The sequence below is a fragment of the Acyrthosiphon pisum genome, chromosome A3, assembly GCF_005508785.2.
Source record: "Acyrthosiphon pisum isolate AL4f chromosome A3, pea_aphid_22Mar2018_4r6ur, whole genome shotgun sequence".
Classification (NCBI taxonomy): domain Eukaryota; kingdom Metazoa; phylum Arthropoda; class Insecta; order Hemiptera; family Aphididae; genus Acyrthosiphon; species Acyrthosiphon pisum.
Genome location: NC_042496.1, coordinates 39,492,799 through 39,511,225, shown reverse-complemented (window position 1 = coordinate 39,511,225; position 18,427 = coordinate 39,492,799). Strand labels below are relative to the sequence as shown.

Genomic DNA, 18,427 nt, shown 5'->3' with positions numbered 1-18,427 from the left:
AAAATAAGAACATAACTTTCAGAGAAATTGGTCTTGGTGGGGGGAGGGGCAATTTCACGCACGTGGCTAATATATATAATATACCTATGCGGAAACTTCTCGAACAGAATAGTGTCGGATGTCACTGAAGATTCTATCCGATCCAGTTTACAATAGGTAGCAAACGCGTTAGGTAGCTTAAACTCTTATAATAGCGTACATGCGTAAAGGTGTAAAGCCATACCTCGGTCGTTATATACCTACTAAAAAAGATATACATTTCATCTTTATGACACGAAATAATATTATTTTATTATTTTTATATAGGTACGCGAAGTATCTATCACGAATACATTTTCAAAGTGAAAGTAATTAATAACGCGGTTGAAAAAAATGTACACGGTAAAAAAAAATAATGCAAAATATAAATGTTTGGCACTTTTATAATGATACATTTTTGTTTTATTCGGATAAATCTTTATTTTTATTATCTATGAATCTCGTAGGTCAATCAATACACTGTGTAGATACAAAATAACTTTAAGACAAACGAAACTCGCCGTTTATATAATATGCTATTCGAATAAAAAAAAATGTATTTTCCTCACCAAGGACTAATGGAATTTTTAAAATTATTATGTTAATGCACAGAACATAATTATTAGTATTATATTGTATTGATACTATTTCTATGTTGGTCATTAACATGTGGGTCAATGTCAGGCATAGTCAAATATAGGACGAGAGTAAGATGTCTATGCAAAATATATTATTATATATATTTTGTAAACCATGAGGTAGAAAATAGTATTATATCATGACAATAATTAATATTAAAATAATTGCTGCATTAACGACGAAGATGTCGAAATAGACATTTTAGAACCATAGATTTTTAATAATATCTTTGATCATAAAATTTTTTTGGCAATATCATTTAAAATTATTATTTTTACGGCGAAAGTGATGCAATCAAAATAAAAAAATTCCTTTTTTAATCAATTCCTTAAAAAATACGTAGGTGTAGTTAATGTTCGCCGGTTATCGTTGTATATTATATAATAATAGTTATCAGTTCAAAAAATAAATTACTCATCATTAATACAGTAATTAAAATAGCGGTAAACTTTGAATTTTAGTATTAATAATTACCTAGGTACCTATACCTACCTATTATAATATAACAATTTAGTTTGTATTGACAAATGATCACATTTTTCTTTAGGACTTTTGTATGTATATTAAAACTAACTACCTATTATAAAAAAATGATGATTATAGATACCTAAAATGCTGTACAAATCTTGACAGATTTTAATTTAATAATTTGATAAAAACTGGACCGTGAAAAAGCACAAAAAGTTTATTAATGAATTCAAAACAAGTCGACATGAAATTAAGATTCCGATACCGGATCATTGTATAATAGACATATTGCTCTAAAAATTCTAAAGTGAGTTTTGGATCTTCTTTTTTTTACACAATATAAAAGTTATAAAGTAAATGTCTTAAAATAACTGCGAGTGTTATATGATGTAATGTTGGGTTGATTGTGGGTTAAATTTAAAATTTAAAATTTAAAAATCATGTTATACCTACCCTGTTGTTTATTAATCAAATAAATATAATATATTATTTAGGCATGTGGTACCTACTCATTAATCTTTTTTTTTTATTTAATTATATTCAATCTGTTTACAAAATAAAAACAATAAGTAATAAGGGGGACGGAGTGGCCGATCGGAATAAGGTGTCGGTTGCGACGCGCACCGTCACCGGTTCGAACATCGGTCACGGGTGGCACTTCCCTTAGGGCAGTCACGATGTCTGGTGAGAGAGGCCGTCATCGCCACACCCAGACATTGCAGATACCTACGGGTGCCCACTTGAAAATTCTGCAAAACTAAAACACATGTGTTAACAAAAACCTACAGTACCCTCACCCATAGTTAAAAAACCACCCAATGGCCTAAGTGGTCGCGGGTTAATTAAAAAAAAAAATAAAAAATAATTAATAAGGATGGAAAATTATATACAAACATGAATCGCTTGAAAAGGAGATCGTTCATTAACAGAACCTCAGAAACTCATAAATCACCAATTATTATAATGAGGATTATGTGAGAAAAAAATTTATAATAAAATTAATAATGATAGTAATAACAAGATTAACTGAACGTGTACAAAAAAAATGTATAGGTACTTACCTAATATAATATAAATAGCTTACTGGCTAATAATATTTATATTTATCTATATATTATTACTATATTATATAAATCTAAATCTAAACTTTAATCGCAAGACGATATAAATATATAATATTCAAATATGCGTTTCAATTTTCAATATTAAATTTTAAACTGACGAATATTGTCGGAATACTGAATTAGTACCTTTGTATTCGTAGAACACGGAGATAAATCAATAAACACAAATCGCCGGCATATAATATTATGATGTAATATACAGCGTGTGTTTTGAAAACAATAAAATCAATTTTGGCAGGCTAGTGTAATTGCTAAGTACTGCATTTTTTACTTAGTCAATAATGTACATGTGTTCGAAAAGTGATAGCTAATAACGCTGCAATATTATTACAAGAGAATAATTTTGGTGGTATTGTGGTCCATTTTTTATTTAGTTATATTATTTTTTATACATAACATTAGGTCATATACAGAGTGATTCGCCAAGCATGCTCACCCATTTTTTTTTTTATTCATCATAAGCTAAAATTTTGAATTTTTGAATTTTATAATATTATACTCAAAGATCATATTTTAAAATCTAAGTGGCGATACCATTTACTTTTTTCCAAATGAGAATCACCCATTTTTATTAAAAATATTGATATATCTAAATCAAAATTTGATCGAATATTTTTTGAGTTATTTAACACCGTGTACTAGGGATAATAGGTTTGGAAGATATAGGATATATATAGATATAGAAAACGGAAGTATCAAATATTTATTTATTAACATTTTATAATTTTAAAATATTATATCTAAGTGTGTAAATAGTAAATACTAGATCACATTTGATCAATTTTATATATTTTTTAAACACTTTTTAAGGACAGTTATCCTTATAGCAGGGTAACTATAAATATTACAGACATTGAAACTACTCATTCGAATTGATTAGGTATTTATAGTAAAATTGTAAATGTTCAAAATTCAAAAATACCATTGGCTTAATAATTTATAATTATGAGGTTTTCTTTTAAAAAAAAAAATTGTATCACTATTCACTACCACGGTATTATACAGGATACCTACGCCTTAATAAACTATATAAAAATCTAAATAATTGCAATTATATTCCTCAAATATGCTTAAAGATTCCAAGTCAGAATTTGAATAAATTCATTATTAAAGAAGTAAGAAAGGGGGTGAGCATGCTTGGTGAACTACCATATTTTATATTATATAGATCTGGTTGTTCTATTTAATTGAATTTTATACATAATGGATTTTTAAAAATAAAATATTTCTTCAAATATGTTGTTTTATTTCTTCGCAATCTCTACTTTTTAAAATTGAATTTCCTATGTCTATGTGTTTATGTGTTGGGCAAATAACCAAAACGTTCTATTTATAAAATTTGCAAAATTGAATTTTATATTGATTCTTATAGAGAGAGAGGGAGATATGTGGGCAAAAAGTATTATTTTAAAATTAAAAATGTATGTAAAATTCATGAACGACGTTAAAAAACTCATTATTTTCAAAGGCAAAAGTAACTATTTTCAAACATTACGTTAAAACATAGCGTATTTCTCATAGTTAGTTTGTTTAAAAAAATGGAGCAAAATGGACTAATTCTTAAAATTTTTGTTAAACGTACCTACTATTTCCCATAGTATAAATTATAGATAATGAAATTACATAACTTACTATTTCTTTTCGTCTTACATTTTTATAAAACAGTTTTCAAATCAGAGCTTGCGCTAATGGGTAGTTCTAACCAATATGGGTAGTTTTAAATTAAAATAGACAATAATTCTAAAAACCAATTTGGTCAGTATCAAAAATCGTGAATTTTCTGTATTATTGGCATATGTAATATTGTTTAATTTAATTATGTATTTTATTTAATATTTTTTGTTTGGTTTTTAATATTTGTTGTACTATCTTCTGTATAGCATGCATCAAAGATATTCATAATTTAATTGGTGCAGACATAGATTTAAAAGAATTTTCATTGGAGTATGATGAATTGATATCAATGGAAAATATATATGAATTACGAAAAATGAACCTTATTAAACTTGTAAAAACATTATGTGGCTCAAAACATTTTCCAAATGTTTGTACAATGTTGGCGTGAGTGGCAGCTGCTAAACCTGATAGTGCTGATGTTGAACGTTTGATAAGTGCCAGCAACTTATTAAAGTCACCATTACGCTCAACTATGAATATTGAGACAGACAACTTGAGCTTATATATAAATTATAATTTGCCACCATTATACGGTTGGGATCCTATGGACACAGTTTACCATTGGAAACAAAAAAAAGAAACATCGAGTCCTTAAAAGAAGAAAAGGAAAGGAACAAAGTTATTTTGATGGAGTTTTCTTTGAAGCATCTGGTAAAAACAAAATTATCGATAGTGACGATAGTGCCGAAGACACTGAAGATAAAAATTTTTTTTTTTAATCTGTTATTATTATTAATAAATTGTAATAAATAAAGTAATGTATAAAGTGTTTACATGTGCAGTCAATATATAGTTTGGTAGATAGTGGTTGTTAAACGAATTTAGCGAGCGACAAATTTATTTAATCTACATGTATATAGGTACAAAAATATTAAAATGTTGGGCAGTTCTAAAATTTTCTTAGCGCAAGTTCTGTATTAAATTATATTATTATTGTAATTATTAATAAATACTATGCGGATTTATAATTTTATTTGCTTGCATATTTTATCAGCTGATAATAAAATCCTCAAGTGTTTTACTTCATTATTATTGATAACAAATTGCGCCAAAAAGTCTTGTGCATTACCTCATAATATGAACAATAGACATTATTAAATTTTACATTTTACTATAATTTTTATATATCAAAAATCTTAATTTTATAATATTTTAAAATATATTTTTTCAAAGATTTCCATCATTCATTAATAATATTAACGTATTAATTCGTCAAATTATGTCAAACTATTGGATGATAGAAATGGTAGGGTATATTTTGGCATGGTCAATAAATTTAAATTTTAAATTTAGGTGATTAAACTACTACCTATAATACTATACATATATTATTATTTACAGGACATGACAAAAAATCGTTTATTAAAATATTCTACATTTTTTTTTATAATTACCATATCTCTATAATAATTCAATCATTCTTAACATAAAAAATAACACAGTAACTTCCACGTCTAAATTGAGACAAAAATAATTTTATAATAATATAAAATAAGCCAGTTGGCATCTCATTCAAATGTTTTTTTAAACTTTTTTTGAATACACTATCAATTTCATATTGTTTACCAAAATAATTTTCAGAATGTATTGGTATTTAAAAACTGGGGAAGTCGCTCTGCTGTATACCTAGTAAATTTGGATTATACATTTGTACCTCATCATTGAGCAGGTTAGTTCAAACACATACAAAATGAAGGTTACCCTCGTTTTTTTTTAATTCCCACTAAAAAAAATGTATAAAGTATCTTGTATCAAATTTGCAAAGTGTTTGACAGAGAATAATTTTTTTTCAACATTTATAAAAAACAGCTAAAAAAAATGTAATTTCAAAATGATTATAAACAAATCAAAAACGTCAAAATATTTTTTTAAATTATATCTACTATGTTTAGAAAATAATAGTAGGTATCTACTAATATTCTATTTTGAATTAGGTACCCACATAAAAAAAAAAACAAAATAAAATCTATTTTATCAAAAATAGGTGTAGTACACATATTCTTGTTTTTCTTTAATATTTTATCGTTTTTCCTGATTATTAAGAAAAGTGCGTGGAATTCATTTTTGTACTACAATTAATAATTCTAAAAACTTTAATACTTTTTAAGAAAATTGGAGTTTATCTTCAAAAATATCACCTGGTATGATATTTTTCATAAGTATATTATGAATATTAAAAGATGGGCCCAGCTCTGTGTTTTTCAGGGAAAACACCTCTTCCTAGTTGGAAGTTTTGGATTCGAATTTTTCAAGTAGGAATATAGTTATTGATTTTTATATTATAGGGTCAAAACGAAAATGTTAATTTTACTTGTTTGGTTGCGAAATATTTCTTAGTAGGTAACAAAAAAACGTTATATCATTTGCATATTTTGTAAATATAATATCGGTGCAAACGAAAACATTTAAAAGAATCTATTACCGACATAATATTATTACACATTTACACTACTATTAAAATTATATGTAAGACGACACCTACGTTTAAATCGGTAATCAAGTGCGTGATATTACAATAATATGTGTTTATACGAATTTAAAAAAATAGAATGTAACTTTATTTTTTTAATTCAATCAAAATATATGAGTATAGAATAATAATATGCTATATATTTGATATCAAAATAAACAGACCAAGGATAAGTGTACGAAAGCTGAAACTTTCAAGTTTCAATGAACTAAACGTAATATCAATAACTTAACTAATACGACCTCACTTATAATTTGAACAAAATATATTGATAAGATTTTGAAACTGCACACTTGTATAATTAATACGTAATATTTTTATATTTGAAAATACTGAGTTATCGAGTTAAATAATTGTCCTTAAATGTCCATTTGAAAATTAATCGGTAAAATATTATGAGGTGTAGAAAATTAAATTATAAATTACCAGATGAACTACGACAATAAGCCATGATCACTACAGGAAAAATCTTTTTCTTGTGCTGAAGTTAGAAGTACATATAAGTACCTATTACATAATCATATTTATTTATGCGTTTATGCCGATTACAAAATTGTAATAGAAAACGTGAGAAAAAGAGAACTGTTATTAAAAAAATGTACCTGCCTACGTCTTACATAATATAAAGAAAGACAAAAGAAAAACCATCACAAAAATATTAGCGCTGACTAGCACCAACCTTTTGTACGGAAAAGAAATACTGCGTGATTTATAACTGATCGTCGTGATCTGCTATTTAAATCTTTGATATTTATTTTAAAAATTAATTTTAATTTTAAGTATAATTTTATTGATTGGTACGTACCCACTGTATTGTATAATACTGGCTTCAAGCTTAGTAATCCAAATGGAATTTATAAGATGAACTTACATAGTTTTGTGCGTGGAAGCTCAATCATATTATACATCCTATGTGTAATTCGTTATCTCTTAGTGCGATAAGTTCGCAGGTCCATAGTACGGTGATAAATAACGAATTATTGGTTAATATAACTTGATAAATAAATGTTCCCCCATAATATTGTTAAACACAATAAAATGATTTCAGTATAGTAATTGATAAAAATAATAATCAATATCATATGACTAATACACAACAGTAGGTACTGTTAAATAACAGCCGACATTGATCATCTGAAATCCCTATCTACATAATATAAAGATGTATGCATATTATATAGTACCAACTACCTAATCATATTAATATTGTTAATATATTTAACTCCATTAAATCTCATTATAATATTTCATTTAGTCATCATGTATAATTATTTGGATCAATATAAAATTAAATTCAACGTTTTGGCAAGTATCGGACCATAATATTATGTGGTATTTATGGTATATAACATATGGACAATTTCGTATTACGTATTAGTTATCTATATATATATATACAACTGATGTACGTACTTCTTTGTTTATTATACTAGAAGTCGTGTTAAACGTATCAATAACTATTATCAGGTCGAAGAGATTGTTCTGAGAAAGAAACGTTTATAGCTTGCTGAATCCTAGAAAATGTTAACAGTTCACTTCAATAATGTTAAAACACGGTACTCCAATAATTGATGGTTATAGACAGTCAAAGACGATTAAAATACATTTTCATTAAAACGTAGGTAAGTTATTTGGTTTATTATAGTATTATAATAAAATTATTTAATAAACCTATTTTAAAACTGGGATATTATATTAATGAGAAGTATCTAATTAAGAAAAAAATAATTAAACTTTTACATGTGACACAGTGGTGCAAATCAAAATAATTCACTTGAATGATTGAAAACAATAGAACAAATAATAATGCGTATACATTATGCACAGGTACGAATGTACGATGAGATAGGTAAGGTACGTCTTGAATAACCAGTACTGGTTGTACCTATCGTGACTGTGTGTTTGGAAATATGCGCCCACGCCAATAACTTATTTTTAATTAATTAATACATTTTTAAAGAGCTACCGATATTTATTAATTATTATAATTATTATATTTATAATTTTTTTGTTTAAATGAAAAGTGTTTTGTTGTTATTATCTTTTAAAATATTAACTTTTAGTTTCATAAAAATCTCAAATGGCCGCACCAAATCTGTATATAAAGACTAATTTATACTTTAAGAGTTGAATTATTGTTCAGTATAACTAAGTCACGCAAGTGATTAATAATACGATGATATTCTCAATATTATTATATTATATTATATTTGAAATTTATTATAAGTGCCGATCTTGCAGATACTATATTTGCATAATTTCATAAGGTTTGCTAATAATAATAATAGTAGTACTATAATACCTTATAAGTAATAATCGAAATTTTACCGAGCTTATTATGCGTATACAATTTTGATATGCAAAATATAATTATATACGAATACTTGAAATTAACAAAATAACACGTTACTGTAATATATAATAATATTAACTCAACTCATACAAATCAGCTTTTCGGTTTTCGTTTCATCAACAGTTTCATTCGATAATTCGATTTTACGTTTATATACCTACTATGTAAGTATATCGTGTGTACTCATGGTAAACATAATTTATGTTTGTCGACTTGAATTATTCTGTACTGCGGTATTGGTGTTAGTGTAATAGTGTTATTATTTTTCACTGTTTAACATAGTGCATAGTCATCACTTACGTCTCACAGTAGTATAGTAATGGAGGAACATATTAAAATAATATACATAAATCAATCTGGTTGACTGATATTTGGCGAACAATTTTTTGGGTGAAGGTCAAATACAAACTTGCGGATAACTGAATTCAACGACAATGATCCCAATCCTTCATCAGAGTGCCATTTTTTTGTTATTTTTTTTTAAATTTTCCTTAAAATTAAACATCATACAAAATGGCATTAGACTTATTATACTTCATTGCACCTAAAAAATAAGTAGGTATGTTTTAATTTTAGTCAATCACGTGTGTAGGCTTAGGTGGGAAATATAAAATATACTGATGTAAGCAGACTATTTGTATTGAGATAAACTATTATAAAAATATAATTGTAATTATTGTAATGCAATGTAATGTAATTGTTAGCGAGCGGCTTTTTTCAGTTTTAGTATGGGCCAGTCAAAACTCCCTCCCCCCCTCTCAAAAACTAAAATAACGCCACTGGTTATAGGTCATTTTTTGAAGTTTTAGTGTATTTTTACTTTTTTTAACAATTGAGAGAAAAATTACCGTAGTTAATTATTTGTCATTATTATATTTGTATATTTTAAATATATTTTTCAAAATTTACAAGTATGAATATTGCCATTAGACTTATAATTCAATTTTTTCTGGGTACTTATAACCAGTTTTTTTTAAAAATTTTATGTGAGATATGAGTACTTAAAATATTAATATTTGAAAATGCTCATAATTCACTTAAAAACTAAAAAACCAACGAGAAAACATAGATAATGTTCATACATTTAAGTTTGTTAATAGGTCAATTCACTTCAATATTTGAGCCAATTACACAACATTGGAACTATTTGTTTGCATATTATTGAAATATTATGCATTAGTAAGACGGAGGCAACACATGCGGATACGACTTCCTTTTAAGGGACAACTGGACTTTTAATCTATAAATATTAATAATAAGTTACAACTACGATATCAAAAATAATATTATTTTGTGTTTCAATACCTTCTTCGTTATTAGTCATCACTGGTTAAATAAACTGATTAAAATATTATCTACTATTATACTTATTAGTCACTATACACATTACATTACATAATATAAAAAATAGTGTAAGTATAGAAACAAATACTTATGTGCTCGTAAAATAATAAAAGAAATAAACAATTTTCTAGAAATGTTATTATTTAGTTAAAGTTAAAGTTATACTAAAATTGAATAGAAATTTTACTTTCAGTTTAATATCATGGTATACACATGTATGGGATACAATAACGTATACCTAATAATACACTTTTGATACCTAATTGGAGAACAATTATTAATCGATATTTATAAATTTTAAACAATTACTTAATTAATTTCTATAAGTATAGAATATAAATTGATCATTATATTATAATATGTACGGGATAAATGAACGTTTCATAATATGTTTGTCTCGAATAGCATAATAATTCATAAATACATACTATAAATAATAATTTAAATATTATCAAGATCATATTATTATTTAGTAAAACTTTTAAAAATAAATTTGTAACCGAATTTAAATGGAAGTTATTCAACTATATTACAAATATACATATATATATATATGTATGTATTACATATCATATATGCAACACTTATCTCTTAATTATCATAGTTATTATTTATATTACTTAATATTATATATTATATATCCAAATATTCAATATCCATAATATACGAGTACTATGTATTTTTTTAGCACACAAGGTGCTCATGAAAAATTAGTTTGATCGAAGATTTTTTTATGTAGGTACAACATTTTTTTTAAATTTGATTTTTTCTGTTTTCTTTTGTGCATTTCCAATTATATGCTACATTAAAAGTACAGGCGGTACAATTTCCAATCGTTCGAATTACATCAACATTTTTTTGTTGAAAAAGGTTAGAAGTATACATTTAAGATGTTAACAGCATCGGTTTAACTGTTTAAGGAATATTATTCAATTTTCAATTGATATAATAGCCTCTTTGAATAATTTCATACACAATTAAAAATGTCATACTAATATTGATTTCAGAAAACAATTTATGTTGGTTATAGAATTACAGTTTACCACGGATAATTATATTGAAAGAAGATTTTATACCAAGTTCTAAATATTATATTTGACCGCGAAATAAAATAACATAGGTAACGTCTAATTTTGATGCATTGCAATCGAATTTCGTAACTTTAATAATTATACTAGTATATATGCTTTTAGTAGCTACTGTATTAACTACTAATAACCGTATACCTATCACTATATAGGTAGGTATTACGAATTAAATGGTACAATTCGTAATGGTACATGTCATTAACAACTTGTAGGTTAACGACATTTTTATTTACGCAGCATATTATCTTAGATTTTAATTGTGTGTTGCTATACATAATCGAAAAATTAAAAGTAAAAAACCACTCAATACAACCCATTAAACGGTTAAATACATTTCATAAAAATTTAAAACATGGTCAATAGTTTACACTACCTACCTATTATTCAGTCTATTATTATTCATTCCAATAATTATTTGCTGCCTATTATAATTATTATATCCATCGTCTGATTATCTTATAGCAAATGTAAGTTAAACAATGTAGTTTTAACACATATTACTGTGCAATAAATCTTCATATAATACCACTGAAAATAACTAGATTAAAAATTGTTTTTAGGTTTTTAAACCCACAAGCAAACCCACACAAAAAAATGTATTGAAAAAAGACTTTTTGTGAACTTCCAGTATCCATTTTGATTTCGGTTTGGACATACATTATATTTGTGTGTGTCCTTCGCGAATCGCGATTCAATGATTTATACTTATATGGCTTAATCTATATAATCTTTCTCAGACTTAAATATATTGACATGCTTACGCATTATAATGTACTTATAGATGCCGTTTTTTCGTGAGTGTCCTTGGTGCTCAAAACTATAATCGATGAGATTTTATCAGCTGGTTATTTTTTAGGACGATTGTTCAAATAAATATTGATTTATTTCTCAATAGTTACTGTTTAACTTATGATAACTTTATTTTCTGTTGTATGTTACAATTATTTTAATGGTAATTAATTATTGATAACGTGTAGGACGTAGGTATTAGCTATTGTATCACATAGAAACATGGTTTTGCTCAAAGGTCGAGAGGGATTCAAATGGAAACGATGGGGGATACCCGAATTTGGCGATCAGACTTTTTTTAAGTTATATAGCTACCTAATTGAAATGTTTGGTATTTATATATACACCCGGCAGGTCATTCGCTCACTGCGCTCACTTGGACAATTATTAAAATCGAAAACATCCCTCGAATTATTTTATAAAACCACCATGGATGGGTGTCACAAGTATTTTTGCACCATAATTTTTTAAACGTTGATTTACCTTGGTTTCCAAAAAAAAAAATTAAAAATTTTGATCGAGCGCTAAACTTGATTTACACCACTAAATATTTTGTTTGAAAAAAAAATAGCATGCCTCTGCATAGAAATGTTTTTGAAAACAAAAATTCGTAATTCTAACAGGTAGTATACAATTTACTCGGTAGTTTCTTAACTAAATTATTTAAAAAAATGTATATACGTATTTTGAAGTTCTGAATAATTTAAATTTTTGGTAAACCTGCAAGAAATTTATGTAATTAGCTTGGTATTCAATTTACAACCGCTTTAAAATAAAATAAACTAAATCAAATAAATACATTAAATCAAAACACCTCGGACAAAACACTAACAAAATTAAGACAGAATTAAATTATTGCGAGTATAAAATCTTAGTTAGTGTAACGACAAAAAAGATTTACCAAGGTTACTGATTATAATATTGTGTATAAGATCTTAAAAACATTAATCAAGATCGTTCAACATTTCATTTTTACAAATACTTTCGGCAAATTATGACTTATGAGTTATGAGCATCTATGCGGGCATTTTACCGATCATTATTAATTGAAAAATGGGCCAAATCGAGTTTTAAATATTCAAGATAATATTTATAAAGCATCAATCGTTATGAGTTTATGACTATGTATTGTTGCGCTTACTACAAACAAACAGATAACACTAAGATAAAACTGATTTATTTTACGTGTACCTATATGTTAAATTATTTTTAATTAATTCTAAACTTAAGCACCCTATAAAATAAAATCCAAAGTATATTCATGCAATAATGCAACCATAATAATATCTATTTTTCATAATTTATTTTGATTTATAGTACCTAAGTAAATCTTATTTTTTTTTATAATCCACGTGAATGTACATAAATGGATAGAGAGTTCATGTATTATATGTTGATAATTTTTCAAAATTACACACTAATATTAACAGGGTAACTATAACCAATATATGTGTCGGCGGCCATCGAATTTATATAGTAGTGTAGCAATAATAGAATATAATACTTCTGCAGATTACACATACGAAATATCGCTGATGTATATATTATTACCTATATTATAATTACTATTTTACGCGGATAAATGAAATTCGATTAAACATCTAATTACCTGGATAAAATAACCGTTTTATACAAGTTATTAAAAAAGTGGGATAAATATAATGACATAATAGATTTTAGGCTCTCGTTTTACTCCACTCATCTCAGTAAACCTATTTTTTGTTTTTACAGTTATTATTAGGTAATGCTTTATATATTTTGAGAGCTCGTAAAAAAATGTACGAATAATAATGTTCTCAAGTTATTAAATATGGTAATGAATAGGGTTAGGATATTTATGCACTAAAAAATGTATGAATATATATGCACTTATGCACTAAAAACCGGCTAAATATGCATGAAAAATTTGAAAAATATGCATTAAAAAATAAGCAAATTATTAGATAAAAAATGAAATAAACATAATATGTTATATTATAGACAAATTGAAAAACCGAAAAAAATTAAATAAAAATATAAAAAAAATTAAAAAGAGTTGCATTGAATAATTAAAGTTTGTTTTAAATGTTCCGCTGTAAATTTTCGTCTGGTGCTAATACGTTTTTGAATCTATTAAACGATAAATCTCTATGTAAAAAATTGTATTTATTTAAATTATTATAAAACAGGAAACGCGCAATATAAGGTACTCTACATCGGTCGTAGACATGATGGAAACTAACTATAAATTATTAAACGTTTTGTTAAAATATCTGATAAAATTGCAATGGCTCGCAGTTTTAAGTTTTGACTGTGACAATTGACGAGGCTTATTGAAAATTCTATTTAAGTAGCTGGTACCGTAAGTACCTATAGGTGTAACCATAGTGAATTCTCAACAATAAATAAGTGATAATTTGTGAAATACAAATAATCAAACTTATATAAGATTCAGTAAAATATAAAATTACGGTATTTTTACAGCATTTTGCATCGAAAACCGTCAAATATTCGCTTAAAAATAGCAAATTATGCACTTTTTTTAAAAAAAATTGTAAAATATGCTATTATATGCAAAATGAAATTTTGATATTTTGAATACAGATATCATGAAACATATTTCTGTATAAGAATGGATGCTATTGGACAACCTCAAAAAATATGCAAAATCATAAACATCCTAACCCTAGTAATGAATAATAGGCACGAATAAGTCAGAGTAAAGGTTGTACTATTATTAAAATCTCAATTCATAATTAAAAAAAATAAAACTTTTATAATTCTTTCTCCATACCTAACATTAATCATATAACCTACCAGATAAATCAGGTATTTAAAAAAAAACACATAACTCTAAAAGTAGTATGCAATGCTCTGCTCATAAATAAGAATAAGTAGGTATATAGGCACTTAAATAATATAATAACACGGTTGAAGAACATTTATTCTATTAATTTACCTAAATATTGTATTAATTATGTATTAAACTATATGTGTGAAATAGTGGTATTAGTCCAAAGTTTGAACTTCACACTATTTATAAAATAAATAGATATGTAATATTTAAAATATTAAGACGTCATATTATATTATATATTTATATATGTCTATCAAAGACAAATTGAAATTATTATTCCATATTTGCACTTAATAGTACACTGAAGTAGATATTTTTTTTATTATTTTACATACAAAATAATTTCAAACTCCGCATTGTACAATAATTTATAATTTTTGATAATACAAAAAAAAAATACGATCAAATAATAAAACTCATTAGAACGTGTATGAAAGACTATAGTCAAATAAGGCGCAAAAGTCAATTTTATTGGCTATACAAATGTTATTACTGATAACCAATAAAAAAAAAACAAATAAAATTCAATAACTGTAAAAACAACCATTTTATATAGGTAAGTAATGTCTCTTTGTTGAACGATAAATATATCATCATAAAGTGGCAAGAAAAACAAAATTGATTTCGAAATTAAAACAGTTCATTCGATTTGATCTATTAGAAATTAATGTGTTAATTTATGAGCATTTATACTTAATGATATATATAACTAGCTGATCCCGTGCACTTCGTTACCCATTAAAAATGCCAATAATTATTATAATAGCTTTAAAACCAATGGTAACCATTTATAAACAAAAATTTCCATTGAAAATCTCAAAATCACCGTTTGAGCACCTCCCGGGGTTGGCCCAATCTCTTTTAAAATTAATTTATCTTCTGCCCAGAGGTCTAATCTATCTCTGTACCAAATCTCATCAACATCGGTCCAGCCGTTTAGGAATGCATAAAGGACACACACAGACAGACAGACAAACATTCATATTTATAGATGAATTAAAATTACCTTCCAGAAAATTTTTTTCCAGACAGTTATCTATGTCGTTTGTTTTTTCTAACTGAATGATGTACACATTTATATATATATATTATGTGTACCTATATATATTTTAATCGTTATAACATCAACTAAAATTACAAAACTATATAATTGTGTATTATATAATATGTATTATGTATAAACTATAAAGTACACATTGGATACACATTGGATGTTAAGAGCAGTTATGAAGTATAAATAATCGTATAGAAGACTACAATAACACACGATAAACGAGTAAAACGTTACCTATATTTAAATATTTTACAATTATTGAGCGTGACAATACCTACTTAAATTCAAATCTCTATTCTACTTCTATGATGTTATATTTTTAAGGACTTACTCATTTACCGTGTAATTGTTTTTTTAAATATTATTTTCCAGAATTTACTTTGAAACAAATTTTTACTATTTGTATTGGATCAATTTTGATTCTCACTTACGTTCGATGAACTGCATTTTCTAAAAAAAAAAATTAAACGTGTGAATTATGTCATAAACTATAATGCTATGATGCAATCACGCAGATCATTTTAGTAGAAATAGGCACCTGCAGTATACATATACATTTAACTATACATTTGTAAATATTTATTTTTTATTAAAGAACAATATTAGAGTATAATAATGTTCAAGTAATTGTGTTTTGTGTAAATTTGTTTACCATATTCTTTTGTCATTAAAACCATCAAAACTATATCATTATAATTTATAATATGTACCATTCAATCATACTATATTATATTTTATCAGAATAGTAGACAATAGTCATTAGTTATTACTCATTAGGTAATGCGCACATTATTTATACATGTATATTGCTACTTATAATGTATAAAAATGCAAGTTCATTATTATATTTCACCTCGTACCTACTTTCATAATATAAATGCTGTGCTCATAAAATTCTGCATTGTATTCTGCATAGTGTAATTATGATTTAGTGATTTACTTTAACATAAATAAAATAACATAATATTACATATAAAGTAATGATAATAATTATTATCAGTTTTCAATTATTATCAACTACATTCTAGAATCTACTATACAGTGAATTACAGTCTCCATAAATACGTTACATATATTATTTAATAGTTATCGGATTGTATAATTTTTCCAAACGCGTGTCAGTAAATTTGCCAATTGAGCCCCTTGATCCACATATAATCATCATAATGATAATAATTATAGAAATAATTTTTATTTTGACATATATTTCTTCAATGTCATATTTATACTTAAAAAATGTATATAGACATTTCTAAATTGTATGTCATACATATTACATATATGTATTGTATATATTAGCTTATATTATAAATACTAGTATTTATAATCAATGGTATTACTTATCAAAACGTTTGTTATGTCGCTATACAGTATACGGATTCATTAGAATTTACGTAGACTATAAGACTAAAATAAATTGAATATATTTTTGTTTTTGTTGTTTTATTATAATTATTTATTTAAATGTTATATCATATTGAATAAATACTCCGTTTTAATAGTCAATCACTTTTTTAAACCACTGCGGTCATTAAAGATAATTTAATAAAGACGGTGGACGATCAATTCAAATATATACTGCAGTCTTTTATAGTTTTATTATGTATGATATTACCCATGATAGATAATATAATATGTATACGCTAGCTGAGTTCAAAGATATTCCTGTATTTAAATGGTACTTAAAATGTCTACATCATAAAAAGCGTTATTATTTGCTGAGGCTTTAAACATTTTATTCAATTGTGAAAATTCAAAATATTGTAACGGTCCTATAGAGATGTTGCACGATTTTCGCATATTATTAAACTAACCTAATATCTGACACATACAAACAAGTAACAACAATCTAATAATTTCTAATACTAGCACAAACATAAATAATATCAGCATATTCCTCTTGGACTCATAATTCATCTACACATATTACGGGGTAGCGCGGGGCTGTACTCTGCAGCATTGTGATTTGCGATGACGCACTAATTCAATATTAGTGCTATAATTATTATTGGTATCTAGTTCAATATTGTAAGTTAGCTGGCTGTAAAAGTGCAAAACTCATACAATAATATAAGTGCCTACCTATATAATATATAAATGTGTTATGTATATTATTGCGTATTTATGCGGCAGTCGTCTTCATTGTCGTGACCATTAGTATATATGCCACGATTTAAGATTTACCATCTTGAACCGTGCAAGTATATATACTGCAGAAATATACTTGCGGTGAACAATTAGATACTGAGATCCATCTATCGTTTAGATACGCAACTACGTATCCAACGATCGTTCTAATAATAAATGAGTGTTTATTAATATTATATATTATTTTGCAACGGCGTCCGGGCGATCGACTTCGAAGTCGCAATCCGTCGCTGATTTGAAACTAGGCCGAATCGCGAGAGAACTACCGCACACGTGCACGGCCGGATTCAAACAAGTCACAATAAAAGCGTGGTTTTGTCACCGGCCACTCGGCCACTATTATTTATTATAGTGTTATATTATTATTGTAGCTGAAGCCGGCACCTAAATAACGCGTCTGCAGTAGTCACCGCAACAGC

General features: G+C 26.1%; 1 protein-coding gene and 1 pseudogene across 6 annotated transcripts in view; one reads left to right on the top strand and one right to left on the bottom strand.

Annotated features, from left to right (window-relative positions):
* LOC100163247 (lipase 3) overlaps nucleotides 1–18,427 on the bottom strand; it is a 35,399-nt gene that overhangs the window by 8,410 nt on the left and 8,562 nt on the right. For 2 of the 6 annotated variants that reach the window (XM_029491630.1, XM_029491631.1), the window contains exon 2: nucleotides 16,288–16,310. The exons of 1 other annotated variant lie outside the window; for it this stretch is intronic. In XM_029491630.1, the coding sequence (XP_029347490.1) occupies nucleotides 16,288–16,310 (23 nt within the window). Of the gene's footprint in view, nucleotides 1–7,201; nucleotides 7,362–16,287; nucleotides 16,311–18,427 lie in introns of those variants that run through there. 3 more of the 6 variants (XM_029491632.1, XM_003246777.3, XM_016807249.2) reach the window with 3 other exon arrangements.
* On the top strand, nucleotides 3,477–5,019 carry LOC107884651 (annotated as a pseudogene).